The 14,216-nt window shown below is 42.5% G+C and overlaps 1 protein-coding gene across 5 annotated transcripts in view; it reads right to left on the bottom strand.

Moving 5' to 3' along the window:
- The window catches only part of IGSF5 (immunoglobulin superfamily member 5), a 45,844-nt gene that overhangs the window by 22,927 nt on the left and 8,701 nt on the right, over positions 1-14,216 (bottom strand). For 4 of the 5 annotated variants that reach the window (XM_048494508.1, XM_048494509.1, XM_048494511.1 and 1 more), the window contains 2 exons: positions 12,953-13,273; positions 7,746-8,051 (listed from right to left, as the gene is read on the bottom strand). In XM_048494508.1, coding sequence (XP_048350465.1) covers positions 7,746-8,051; positions 12,953-13,273 — 627 coding nt within the window. The remainder of the gene's footprint in view (positions 1-7,745; positions 8,052-12,952; positions 13,274-14,216) is intronic. The other variant, XM_048494512.1, reaches the window with a different exon arrangement.

Below are 14,216 nucleotides of genomic sequence, written 5' to 3'. Positions count from 1 at the left end.
ATTTAAACTACTTTCAGGTTCAGGAAAGCCAGGGAGACTAGTGATGTATATCAAAAAAGGGATTATTAATGAATTTAAAAAGGTGTATCAATTATGCCTTTTATAATGTACTACAACTGTGTAATCCCAAGGAACAAACCAGAATCAGAGTCACTAGTTTGAACCTTGAAAGCAAGCCAGTGTATATGTGCATGTTACATTGCTTTTTAAATGTTTCTATGCTGTTCGAATTGATGTGGATACAAATGCTTGAAGGGTTTTCTAGCATTCTTTCCTGCTGTACCCAACATCTCTACATTTCAGATTTTGGCAACTAAAGCATTCCCTCACACTCTTTTACTTATTTTCTTTCTTTCTTGCATTTGTATATCACTTTTCCTCCAAGGAAGACCGGCATTTGTTTTGTTGGCATGCAAGCCCATAGCAAGAAAGGCGGTGGGGGGGGGGGGGGCATTCTTTGAAAATGCCTTACCAATGATATCTTGGTATCATAGACAGTTTGGACTTTGATACTAAGAGGAGTTTGTCTGAACATGTTTTCCCCCTTCTCAATCAGGTATACATAGCAGTAGAGAATGCCTTCCCTGAAAGCTTATCACTCAGATCTGGATCACAACAGTGGCAGAGGCTTATCTGGTGAACCAGATGTGTTTCCACACTCCTACATTCCTGCTGGGTGACCTTGGGCTAGTCACAGCTCTTCAGAACTCTTTCAGCCCCACTTACCTCACAAGGTGTCTGTTGTTTGGAAAGGAAGGGAAAGGAACTTGTAAGCCACCTTGAGTCTCCTTACAGGAGAGAAAGGTGGGCTATAAATCCAAACTCTTCTTCCAAATCCAAACTCTTACATTGGTGTTAGATTCCTGCCAGTGTCCCTCATTGCAAGGTTTGTTCCTTGCTAATTTCCAAAACTAGAAGGGATTAGACCAGATGAACAGCCCCATCCAGGAAGGGGGGCCAAAAGGTCTTGAGAGAACGGCATGGCCTTGCACCCACACATTTGCCCTCCTTGGGGCATTTACCCCAATAGAGGAGGCAAACGCATTAGCGGCCAGTCACTCCTCAGCCCTGCTGCTGCAAAACCCAGAAGGTCCAGACTGACGTTAGTCATCTCACACCCAGGGTTTAGGGCTTTCCAGAGGCAGGAGAGTTGCATTTTTTGCTCCCTGAACTTCTGGAAAGCCCTCTTGCTGGAAGCGGGGTGGCATCGCAGCAGTGCCATGTCCCACCACCAAGGGCTTAGAATGGGCTACCCTTCAGGTAACAGTTTGGTTCCTGTTCACAAAGTACATTTATAAATAACAAATGTAACTAATACATAATGCAAAAAACCCGAACCACCACCCCCCCCCCACTCCAAAAAAAACCTTCCTATAGGTCTGTGAAGTGCGAACAGGAAATAAACGACAAACTCTGAAGATGTATGTATGAGAAAATAAAAATCTATTTTCTTCATCTCAATAATTAAAACAGTTTCAGTTCTTCAGTCATGACAACTTTCTGCTGCACAACCATTTTCTCTGGAGAAAACAAAATAAAGGGTAGTTCATACCTCAGCAAGGACATAGCAATTACATTTTGTGACATCTAGTTTTCTTTGGTTTTGAGTAACTTCATATTGTTATAGTAACCAAAGGTTACTTCAGTATCTCTGAAAGATACATAAATAACAGAATTCATTCATTTCCCCAAACTTCGTGATCTGTTTTGCTTTGCCACTGATTTTTTAAAAATCAATTCATTAGTAGAAAACTTAACTACATAAAACTCTGTCTGCCTCAACCTTCAAAGGAGTACAAAATGGTTGTGGCTAAAAATTGATACCAGCATTCTCATCCTGTCAGGAGCCAGTAGAAGAAGCATTCTTTCCTCTTTACCACGAGTAAGATGTCTCAAAATAAAGGCAGATACTGCCTGATGAGGTTGTTGTGGGTTTTCTGGGCTGTGTGACCGTGATCTGGTAGATACACCTGTGATACACCTCTGAAGATGCCGGCCTCAGATGCAGGCAAAATGTTAGGAACAAGATCTACCAGACCACGGCCACACAGCCTGGAAAACCCACAACAACCAGTTGAATCCAGTCATGAAAGCCTTCAACAATACAATATTTAGCTTAATAGACCAATGGTCCCACTCACTGGCGATATCCCCACTGCCGATTAATCCACCCCACTGCCGATTAATTCACCTGAAATATCCAGGTTTCATGAAGAACTCCCCACAACTGAACCACTGAACACAGATTCATCGCGGTTCTGGTGCTCCCCTCTGCTTATCCCGTGTTTTTCCCAAACTTGCATGAATGTGAACTTTAAAAAAAAACATGTCTCCAATCCAGATCGGTGGGGAGGTTTGGGGGTCTAATGTGGTATAATTTCCTGCTGTAGAGACTGACGTAAATGCCTTCCAGCCAATTAGAGTGTGGTGGACTGTGCGCAATGCGCATGCAACCTTTTTTGTTTGTTTCGCTCAACTGAGGCTATTGTTGAAATGTGTGCATGAGGGAGTGAGAACTGCTCTAACATGGGCACAAGAGAATGGGAACCAGTCAAATGTGGGCACAAGGGGTCAATCAGAAAAAAAGCTGCATATCACGCGTACACGTTTGCATGCTCATGTTACCACGTACTGTCGTGACAGAAAAAAGTTCCCACCCCTACACGGCACGACAGCCAATCAGAATAGGCCCTCCAAGCCGATCACATGTAAGTGGGGATTGTCACATTCTTTGAAACCAAGATAGGCATAGATACCTTCGCTAGAAACATGCTGCAGTGGGGAGATTGAAACCTCGATGAAAAGGTACAGTTTATTTTGAAACCTGGTTGTATCTGTTTTTAATTTTCAGTGGGGATTCGGCCACTGAGTTGGATCCAATCTGTTCTTCTTCTGGTGAGAAGGCACTGATCTACTTTTTTTAAAGGGGGGCAAAAGTACAAAATGACACTCCCATATATTATATACATGTTTTTCTTTATATATACATATATAATCAACAACTCTTTTAAGCAGCAGAATGCACTGTGTTGACCTGTATGAATTGTCAATGAATAATTACACTTTCACATCATCTTATCTATCTATTATCTATGAATAATTACTAATAAGGCCCATAGGGGAGAAGGATCAGAACCTGGATGATGGGTTGTCTATCCTTCATGAGATCAAAGGTGGAGAGAATTTCATTAACAGCAGCCCTGAAGACCTGCATAGGGACGGGGAGACCAGTCAAAGGGACAACAGCATGGATGGCTTCCCTAATGAAAATGGGTGACTTCATAATAACCAACAGGCTAAGGCTGGTAGTTGGGGTGAAGTTGGTGGGGATTTCAGAGGGAAGTGGCCATGTCCTCCGATAATTTCTTTTGCTGTTGGAAGCCAGGGGAGGTCATAGCCAGAGTGTTCCACCTAAGCCTCTATGAAACCAGCTCAGACTCAACTCACTTAAACTTAAACCTAGGAGAGTGGAAACCCCTATACTCTCTTAGAAATAAAAGAATAAAAGAATAAAAAAGAATAAATAAAAGACCCCTGGGGGTCAGAGGGCAGCGTGGGCGTGTCTCTTCCTCCGTCCAGAGCTTTGCAGGGAGAAAAGGTAGGTACACACAACAAACCGGAGGCAGCTCCGTGCAGAGCTGCCCCTGCAGGCTGCGGTGGCTTCAGTACTGCTCACACAGTCCTGAGGCTCCACCAGCCACCACTTCTGCTGCCATGCAGAAGCCGGCTGCTTCTGCTGCTATGTAGAAACGGCCATAGGTATTATGTATAAGCAGAAAACCGTTCCTGTCTTTCCTGCTACTTTGTATTTTGAAAACAAGCTTCAGGACAAAATCCCAAGTGTTCTCTGGAATGCTTTCATGGAACATGAAAAGTGACCATCAGTAATAGCAACCAGTGCCCCCCTCCCCCATATATCTGTACAGAAGCCAAGTGTAGATATATATTGCTCATATTCATTCTCTTCCCTCCCCCTACCAAAACTTTACCTTTCTTCCTTAGGACTTATACCTGCTTGAAGGAAGGGAAATGATTTCCCACCCTCTATTGAATATAGCCCAGAACAATGCAACTCGGCACCAGCTCCCTATTGCACTCCCTGTTCAGACATATGAAACTGCCTTATACCAAGTTAGACCATTGGTTCATGTAGCTCAGCATGGTCTGCGCTGACTGGGGGCAGCTCTACATGATATTGGCAGAGAAATTTCTTTTAACTGAAAAATTTTGCAATGTTTTGCATTTTAAAGCTGGTAACATGGGGCATGGCACCATGATAGGTAATGCAGATTGCCTCAGGTAAAATCCTTGGCATTTCTACCTGAAGAAGGTAGTGGGATAGGGGGAAATACAGAATTATATCACGTCTATCATATATGTGTAAAAATCAAAGACATTGGCACGTTCCTCAGCCCCCAACCTGATTACACTCTCCTACACCTTGGCACATCATCCACACCACCCTTGCTGATCTCTTCATCTACTCTAACCATTTGCACTCCACTGATATTGCTGCCTGTCTCTCCCCCCAACCATTGATACTTTACTCATCTCAAACTCACTGCTCCCCTCACTTCCCGCCCCCATTGGCACTCCACTCACTCCACCCTCACTGCTCTGCCCGCCTACCTCCCCCATCCTTGGTATTCCCCTCAGCTACCCTTGCTGTTCTCTTTATCTATTCCCCCATCATCAGCACTTCACCCATCCTCACCCTTGCTGCTTTTCCCTTTTACCCCACCTATTAGCATCTCACTCACTCCACCCTTTCTGATCTTGTTACCTGCTCCCCAACCACTGACACCCTAGGCACTCTCATCCTTGCTGATCTCTCCACCTACCACCCACCCGCCCTTCCACTCCACTCACTCCCAGGGAAGCACTGGTAAGATGGGATGGGGCCAGATGAGGCAGGGAGAGGGTGCACCAAGAGACTTTTCTCTAGCTGGAAGGAAGCAGCCAGGTGAGGGGAAAGAGTTGGGATGGGCCTGGACAAGGGCAGTCGCAAGTGAAGCATCCCACACCACTGTGCCTGTCCCCACTGTATGCCCTTCTTTGCCTCATTCAGATCCAGCCCTGCCAGTGAAAATGAAAAGAGATTCCTTTGACCTCACAAAAAGGTTGTGCCAGGTAGTGCATATACCTACATATACAAAAACCATGTCTATCAGCCTGACCTCATCAGATCTCAGGAAAGCAGGGTCAGCCCCGGTAATTATTTGGATGGGAGACAAAATACTTAACTCACCCACAAAAACTTCAGCAAATATTTCACCAAGGGTCACCACGGAGAAGAAGGCAATGGCAAACCACCTCTCTTAATCTCTTGCATTGAGTACTTGACTGGGTTGCCATAGTCAATTGTGACTTAATGGCACATTACACTTTACACAAGTGAAAAGTGAAAAAGATGGCTGAATCCTACCTAGTATACAGTAGTAGCACACACGCATGTGAATTTTGAAGTTTGTGAAGAAAGTGTATATGTTCCTTTAAATTTACTTAGAGAGCATCTATCTTGTATATTGAGTCTTTTATGAGGCAACCAATTGGTTTTACTAGGTCATTTACAATGCAGCCATTCGACCTTGTAAACTGTGTTGTAAACTGTGTTTGTGATTAGTTTAAGTGGTGTTATTCTTTAGATAACGGAACTGGCTTTTACAAGGCCACATTCTAAACCGGACAGATAGGGCTTAATTTCCAAGAATGCTCAGGTGGGGGTCATCTCCCTCATCATCTAGATTAAGGTTTGACTCTATTCGACACCCAATTAGTTAATTACTGATCAAGTGGTCTAGATGAGCCAATTCTATTTAAAAAAAACCTTGAAAAAAGAGAGGCTCCTTGAGATTCTTCTCTTTATTGTTCTTGTCCTTATTCTTACAACTCTTCTGCCTTAGGCTGAATAGCCTTGTATAGTATTGGTTTTTTTAAAAAAACACTTGGTACTGTCTAAAGCTGAGAAAGAACTGATTTTATCATTTTCTTTCTGAGCCCTTATGAGCCCTTCAGGGGTAGGGCGGTCTAATAAATCGGATTAATCATCATCATCATCATCATCATCATCATCATCATCATCATCATCATCATCATCATCATCATCATCTCAGCTGTTTGAGAGTATCTGGATAAAGAACCCAGGTTTTGGTATGTTACTGGTAAGGCCCCTGACTTTGGGTAACTTTTTTTCAGAGTTTCCCTTTTTTTTTCAAACCAGTTTTGTGTTTCTGATCACTGAACACTTAAAACTGCCTTAAACTGAATCAGTCCACTGGTCCATCAAGGTCAGTATTGTCCGCTCAGACTGGCAGCAGCTCTCCAGAGTCTCACATCACCTCCTACCTGATTCTTTTAACTGGAGATGCCAGTGATCAAACCATGGACTTTTGGCATGCCAAGCTAATGTTCTACTACCGAGTCATGAGTCTTTCTCTTTCTATAACTAACTAAAGCCCGATCCAGAAATAGAGGTTAAAATGGATTCTTTTTCACTTGATTTCTTTGGTTGATCTTTTAGACTAGCTAAGTGTATTTAACATAATCTGCCCTGTCATCAAAAATGAGTTCAACCTAAAGTTCTTGTTCAATTTGAAGTTCCTGTAAACATCCTTCTGTACATATGGAGCCAAATTTTCTCTCTTAACAGCTGAATCCACATCAGTCTTATTTCAGTATCTGTTTTGAGAGAGGCCTGTTTTCTCTGCAAGCAACAGAAATATCAATACAAAGAAAGCAATTAAAAGGTGAACAGTACAACTATCTCTAAAAGACTGTCAGCCCGACCCATAAATTGGTTAGAACTTGAGTAGACCGTTTTCCAGAGGTAGAATCATAATCATCAAGTTTCGTCAGCATGGCCAATTGGCCATGCTGGTAGGGGCTGATGGGAATTGTAGTTCCTGAACATCTGGAGAGCCGCAGGTTCCCTACCCCTGCTATAGATCAATTATGCTAACTGTGATGCTTCCTCCAAAGCATGCATTGAATCTTCCATTGACACAAGAAAGTCTTCCACCAAGAGCCTATTGCATCAGCCCAAGGCTCCTCACACTGGAGGAAAACACCACTTTAGGAGAACAAATATGTGGGATTAAATCCAGTGCATCTAAACCATTCTGTACAACTCTGCAAAAAGAAGAGTAGTCAGATTTCTAAGCAATTTAGTCAATATTATATAAAAATGGCAAAGTTCAAAATTAACAATCCATGCTGTCATAAGAATACTCAAATTTGACTTGACAAAAACACTAGGAAACTAATTTATTAAATTCCATAAATCATAGAAAGCTCCTCAATATGAATCCATGTCCTGATCAGCTGCTAATGGCTGCTTTGTTTTCAAAAGTGAATTACAGGGCAATTCAAAACATATACCCTTCTAAGTCCATTGAAGTCAATGGGTTTAAGAAAGTTGTCACTCTGTTTAGGATTGCCCTGCCAATTTCCTAATCACAGGCATCTAAAATTCCAGACAGGCAGGCACATTAATCTATAGAAAAAACAAGACAGAGTGGTAACACTTTGTTCGCCTTCACTGCTATTACAAATCACCAGATTGGCCATGGGTGCATTGAGCCATTCTGTGTTCAACATCAAAACATGAAGGATGATATCAGATTTTATGGACAGACATTCTCACAATAACCTGGATTTGAGTGTTTTCCGTTATATTTGTACTTATAGGATTTAATGAAGATTTTGAAAAGGAAATAAGACGTGCATAGATGAAACTATTCACTTACTTGGAGGAGGATATACAACAAGAGTCATAGTTGCAGACTGAAGTTTAGAAAGTGCAAGTATGGCAGCTAAGCAAATCACAGTGGAATTGGTCACTGGAGTCAGGGTCAAGATGCTCTCTTCATTATACAAGCCGTTAGATCCTTGACTCTGGTTGGTGATGTAATCTGAATTATCTACTGAAATATTATTTACCATCCAGGTAATATGTGGAACAGGATCCCATCCAACAGCTTCACAAATTATTTCAACAGTTTGATTCTCTGTTACTGTCATGTTGTGATCTTCAATATTCAAAGATCCATTAACTGTTAAACAAAATATGTTTTTCTTTTACAGTGTTTATAGTTGTTTTATTATACTATTATGAAACTGTACAAAAATATTGTTACTTTTTTTCTAAAATTTAGATTAATTTCAGTAAATTTTTCATTGTTTCTAATATCTGTTCAAGTAGTATCCCATGGATAATTTCAGATACAGAAGCAATTCTTACTAAGAGAAAGTACTGATATACTGTGGTCACTCTGAAAGCTCTGTTTCCAAAAAGAGATCTGCATCCTATTTTTCTTTTATTACCACCTTTGAATTATGCAATTTATTTTGACTGAACAATATTTTCAGAAAGGAAGCATTTTGCCTCTTTGAGGCAAATGTATAGCAGATGACACATTCTGAATGTATTCTCCAAAATGGTGATTGACAGCATTGTTGACACAAGGAATATTTTATTTATATGTAAATAAAGTTACATGCAATGATTTCCAACTGCTGCTTCAATATTCACTAATCACAGGAACTTTGGGGAGGAGTTACCAAGATAAAAATCACTGGGATAGTTGGACATTGCTAGCTGAAGCACAATTCAGAGTGCTGGTTCTAATTTTAAAGGATGTAAATGGCTTGGGGCCAGGGTACTTGAAGGACTGCCAACTCCCATATTGTGCAATTTGCCAGTAAATATCTGCCTCACAAGTCTTGTTCTCAATGCCCCCGCCTTCACAGGTGAAGTGGTTAGCAACCAGAGACAGGGGTTTTTTAGTAGTGGCACCTTATGGAATGCTCTTCTTGAAGCTTGCCTGGAACCTGCATTGCTTACTTTTGGGCACAAGACAAAACATTTCCATTCACGAGGCCTCTAATTATGAGGTTGACTTTTGAAAACACAATTTTAGTTTGGAAACTATTATTTAAAGAGTTGTCTTTTTATTATCTGAGTTTTTAAAGATAGACTGGGTTTTCATGCTGGATTTTAATTAATAATGTTTTGTTTTTATTAAAAAAAATTTATAAGTTGCCTCGGACAGGTTCCTGGAAGAGTAGCATATTTTCTTCTAAATAAATGAAGTGACATTGTGAGAAATTCTAAGTGTCTTCCAGCTCATTTTCCCTTCCCACCATGTGGCATCCACTTTCCCCATAGTTGTCACAGCCCTGTAGAATGGTTTGCCTGAAGAAGTCCATAAGACATTTTTACTGCAGTTGTTTAGGAAATCTGTACCTTCGACAGGCTTTTTACTGACTCAAAAACAGTTTGATCTGGCTTTTGTCCCTCTTAATTATCTGTTTCATGACACTGACCTTTGCTGCTCTTAAAATCTTTGTGCTGTGCTGATTTTGCTAATTTGCTTGGAATTACTGCAGGGTTGGATCTAGGGCAGTGATGGCGAACCTATGGCACGGGTGCCAGAGGTGGCACTCAGAGCCCTCTCTGTGGGCACTCGCACACAGAGTTCGTCATGTGGGGGGTGGAAAATCACCCCCCCACACACACACATCTAGGCTGGCCTGGGCCACTGAGCACGACGTGCGTGCACCGCGGTGAGCAGGGAGGACTCGGCTAGCAGGCCTGGTGCCTGTGCTCTGGGTGGCTGCTGTCCGAGGGGGCGCAGAGGAGGCAGAGATGCTAGAGAGGCACAGAGCGGTGCACGCGGGACTTGCTGGAGGCTAGAACAGGCTGCCCCCTGCTCGAGCGGATGGGGTGGAGGAAGAGGGAGCCAACCGTTTTTTTCTAAACTAAAACCTCAGCATTCAGGTTAAATTGCCGGGTTGGCACTTTGCAATAAATAAGTGGGGTTTGGGTTGCAATTTGGGCACTCGGTCTCAAAAAGGTTCACCATCACTGATCTAGGGGATGAGGGGGCAGGTGCCCGTGTGGCATGGACAGAGGGGACAGCAGCAAGAGGTGGAGGTTCAACTGCAAGGAATAGTCAGCTCATTCTGCAGTGTGCGTCCCCCTTACCACAATTAGACTGCTACTAGAGGTGGAGGAGGGTAAACTGCCTAACAGAGATGGCTCCATCTGCAGTGCATGCATCCCATTCCTCCAACTGGGCTACTGCTAGGAGGTAGGGAGCCTCAACTGCCCAGCAGAAATGCAGTATGTGCAGCCTGTTCTTCCAATAAGGATGCTTGGAGGAGGGAGAAGCTCAACTGTATGGAAGAAATGGTTTGTGCAGCATAAGCACCCTGTTCCTCCAATTAGGCTGGTGACCACTAATGGTTTAAAATGCCTGATGCACTCCCCGCCCCCCGGTTGAGCTCTGCTGAGATGCTGCAAGTCCTAGAGCACCCAGGCATCAAACTGGGACAGAAGGGAAGAGAACAGACTCTTCTCTTGCCCCCTTGCTGCTTTAAAAGTGGAGCTGTGTTATGCATGGCCTTACTAAAGGCCACAAGTAGACCTGTCTCCTCATCTGATAGGCTTGGCCATCCCCAAAGAGCCTAATTTTATACCTTGGGAAAGGGGGGGGGACAAGAATGAAGGACAGAGGCATAGCAATGGGGAGGCAGTGTGCTGCAGTGAGGGCAGTGGCGGGGGGAGTTCAGTGGGGCTGGGTGCGTGCCTGGGGCTTACCCTGGTTGTCACTCTGTGGTGGTACGCCACTGATGGAGGGTGTCTTATGTGCTATCAAGTTGCTTCTGACAATGAATCTATGACCTCCAAAGCATGCTTTCATGAACAGCCTTGCTCAGGTCATACAAAGTGAAAGCCGTGGCCTCCTTTATAAAGTCAATCCAACCCATGGTAAATCCTCCTCTTTTCCTACTGTCTTCAACACTTGCTAGCATTATTGTTTTTTTCCTGTGACTAAAGCACAATAAGTTCAGATTAGTCATATTAGCTTCTACAGCATAAATACCAGATAAAGCTTTTCTTGGGTTGTATTTTATCAAGGTGTTTAGGTGTGGGGGGTGTATTGGAGTTTGTCATGTCAAACTTATGAGTGCCGTATTTTAAAAAATGTCTAGGAAAAGGTTAGGCTGCAAGATTTTCTCCTTTGGTTGGGTTTTTTTATAAGCAAAGGGACTGAGGGAATATTTAAACATTATAGACAGATAAAATAATGTAAAAGTATGATTACTCATTAACAATGCATAAAGGTCAACATAATTTATTTTATCATTGAAAAAAGTTGTTGATTATATATTTTGATTATATACATGTATAAAAAAAAACTATTTGTGTATAACATATGGTCATTTTGTACTTTTGCCACCCTTAAAAAATCTAGATCTGGTCCTGAATTACTGCTGCTGCCATGATAAAATTGCAATTTTGCATGATAACATCATTACTAACATTAGATGTCTTAATTTGTTAAATTAGCTTACTTAAGGTTGCTTGTTAGCTATCTGACAGTCTGGAAAGGCTGAATAGAAATATCTTGAATGAATGAATGAATGAATGAATGAATGAATGAATGAATGAATGAATGAATGAATGAATGAATGAATGAATGAGCGAGCTTTTGGGGACTTAAAGGACCATGAAATTTAACAGGCGGCAGACAGCACATATGACATTTCTGTGTTGATCCAAATACAATCTGAGCTACTAAAAATACAGTAATATACCGCCTAATTGATTATCTGTGCCCTCCTATGCAGAATTACTATACTCTTCCAAGCTCATTAACTTCAGTAGCCTGACAATGCTGGCTTGAGTTCTATTTGAACAAAGTCATATTTGACAAATTCAACATCCGCAACTTCATGCTGAAGCTCTCCTTATGAAAAAAATTGTTGAAGAATGACAACTTTGAAATTAGCTGCAAATTATCCAGAGAGACTGAAATAGTTTATCAGTGGCTTCTGGGTGCTGTCCTTTTGGATGTCAGACTTGTGTCCATATATGTTCTTGGCCAGAGACTAACTATTTTGCCTGACATAGAAAGCAGAAAGGGATGTGCTACATCTTACAGTGCTACATCTTACATTGGAAAATGAACTACTAAAGGAGTCACTGATGTTATGATTATCATTAGGTTCTAATCAGTATTGGTTGAGCAGATACAGGAAAAGTGTGACCATTCAGGTTTGTTTCAAAGTTTGTCCTCTATTTGGAAGCCCATTCTTGCTGGTGAGAAGTTATTCTAAATTAGTGAGGTTTTCTGTAAGTAAGGATAGCTAATGAGAATATTGGTCGTTTCCCCACTTTTAAAATGACGTCGATACTCACCGGTTTCATTTGCTCCAGGACCTTTTTAGCGTCATGCCAACGTGGATCCCTTGTGTTAAAAAAATTAAACCAGCTGCCCACGCATCGCCCACGCACCGCCATGCCCTGATTGGATGGGAGGGTCCACGTCACTAAGCAGCGGGAAAATTGAAATCCGGGGTAACCACCCGGGCTTCCCCACTGCCCCGCGCGTCAACCAAAAGGCGCTGTTCCGAACAGCGCCAGAAATGATGCACGCTGAGGGGGCGCGAGAGCAGCAAAGTCAGGGTGGCTGTGTTGTCGCTGCTCCTGTAGTGGGGAGTCCCGCTGGACCCCGCGTTACTTGGCGAGAGTAGCGCGCAACAAACGGTGAGTGGGGAAATGGCCATTATCAGTTTCTGAAAAGGCCACCATTCCTATGTTTACATTCTTAGTGAGAAACAGCAATATCACAAACCTAATTCAGCCATGTTCATGTCACAATCATTTGGCACAGCTGTTTATTTTCCTTCATATTTGTATGTGTGCTTATGTCTGCCAACTGAGAATTCATTTTATGCATATAATGGACTCTGCAGCCCACAATATTTTATGCCACACTAAATATATCAGTCTTTAAAATGCTACAAAACATTTTAAGAATTTTGAAAGAGCAAAGTATAGAAGAAAAAGGAAATAATATGTAAATAGAACACAAACTATTATTGCCATAAGACTACAGAGTTTTTTTGTAAAAAAGAAAAAGCACAAATGAAAACATATACATACCTTGAACAGAAAGAAATGCATACTCATGGCCACTCGTCGTCTGGATGCTGCATTCAATTTTTCCAGAATTATTCAGCTGAACATTGTATATTATCAGCTCTGAGGTAAACTCAGTACCTTTGTTGTACCCTTTTTGACCGTAGCTCTTATCTGTTATTATTACCTTTTCAGGATAAGTAACAGACAGAACAGGTTGTCCTTCAAAAAGCCATATTAAAATTTGCCAGCCTTCTGACACTGTACAGTTAAAATGTGCCTCCATACCAGCAAGTACTGTTAAATTACTGGGGCCTTCTATGATAGAAAAGCCAAACCCAGGATCTGTAAAGGAGAAAAAGCAGGAAGTGCAGTTAGGCCAAGACCTAAATAAAGAATAAAATGTCTCTAGCCTATTCTGCAATTTGATCATGATAATAGCCAGTGACATAGGTACAGATAGTTTATGGGGTAGGTGGGTTCGAGGGGTGTGGCCTTCCCTCCCCAAGCCCCGCCCCCAGCCTCAGTGCTTATAAAAGCAGCTCTCCAAGGCTGGGGATGGCAGATTCCCCCACCCCCACCCCCACCGGCTGGGCTGGCAGCCAGCAGCCGGAAGTCCTTCTGTCCTCCCTTCTGGGCAGAGGCGTAGCTAGAAAAAATTGAGCCCGGTGCAAAATCTGAGTTTTGCAGGGGGGCCCCCCCATGGGTGCCCGCTGTGATGCTGGAATCCATCCCCAAACAGCATCATTTCCAATGGTGTTTAAACTAGGGAGCCCAGATTCTCCTTTTAAATCCACCTTAAAGGGAGAATCTGGGGTCCCCAGTTAAAACAACATTGAAAGTGATGCTGTTTGGGGGTGGATTATTCCCCACCCTAAAACAGCATCACTTTCAATGCTTAAACTGGGGACCTCAGATTCTCCCTTTAAATCCATGCCAAAGGGGGGGATTTAAAAAGAGAATCTGGGGAAATTAGGGGGTGCTTGCTGTCAGGGGTGCAATTGTTAAGTAAGCAGCACCAAAGTTTCAGGGTATCTTTAGGAGACACTCCTGATGATACCACCCAGGTTTGGTGAAGTTTGGTTCAGGGGGGGCAAAGTTATGGGCTCTCAAAGGTGTAGCCCCCATCTTCTATTCGCTCCGATTAGAAACAATGAGGGATGGGACACCCCCTTTGAGAGTCCATAACTTTGGACCCCCAGAACCAAATTTCACCAAACCTGGGTGGTATCATCAGGAGAGTCTTTCCAAAAAATCTCTGAAATTCTGGTGCTGCTAGCCTAAAATC

The sequence above is a fragment of the Sphaerodactylus townsendi genome, linkage group LG04 (assembly GCF_021028975.2).
Source record: "Sphaerodactylus townsendi isolate TG3544 linkage group LG04, MPM_Stown_v2.3, whole genome shotgun sequence".
NCBI classification, from domain to species: Eukaryota; Metazoa; Chordata; class Lepidosauria; order Squamata; family Sphaerodactylidae; genus Sphaerodactylus; species Sphaerodactylus townsendi.
The sequence above is the reverse complement of the archived record's forward strand: the minus strand, read 5'-3'. Positions and strand labels throughout refer to the sequence as shown.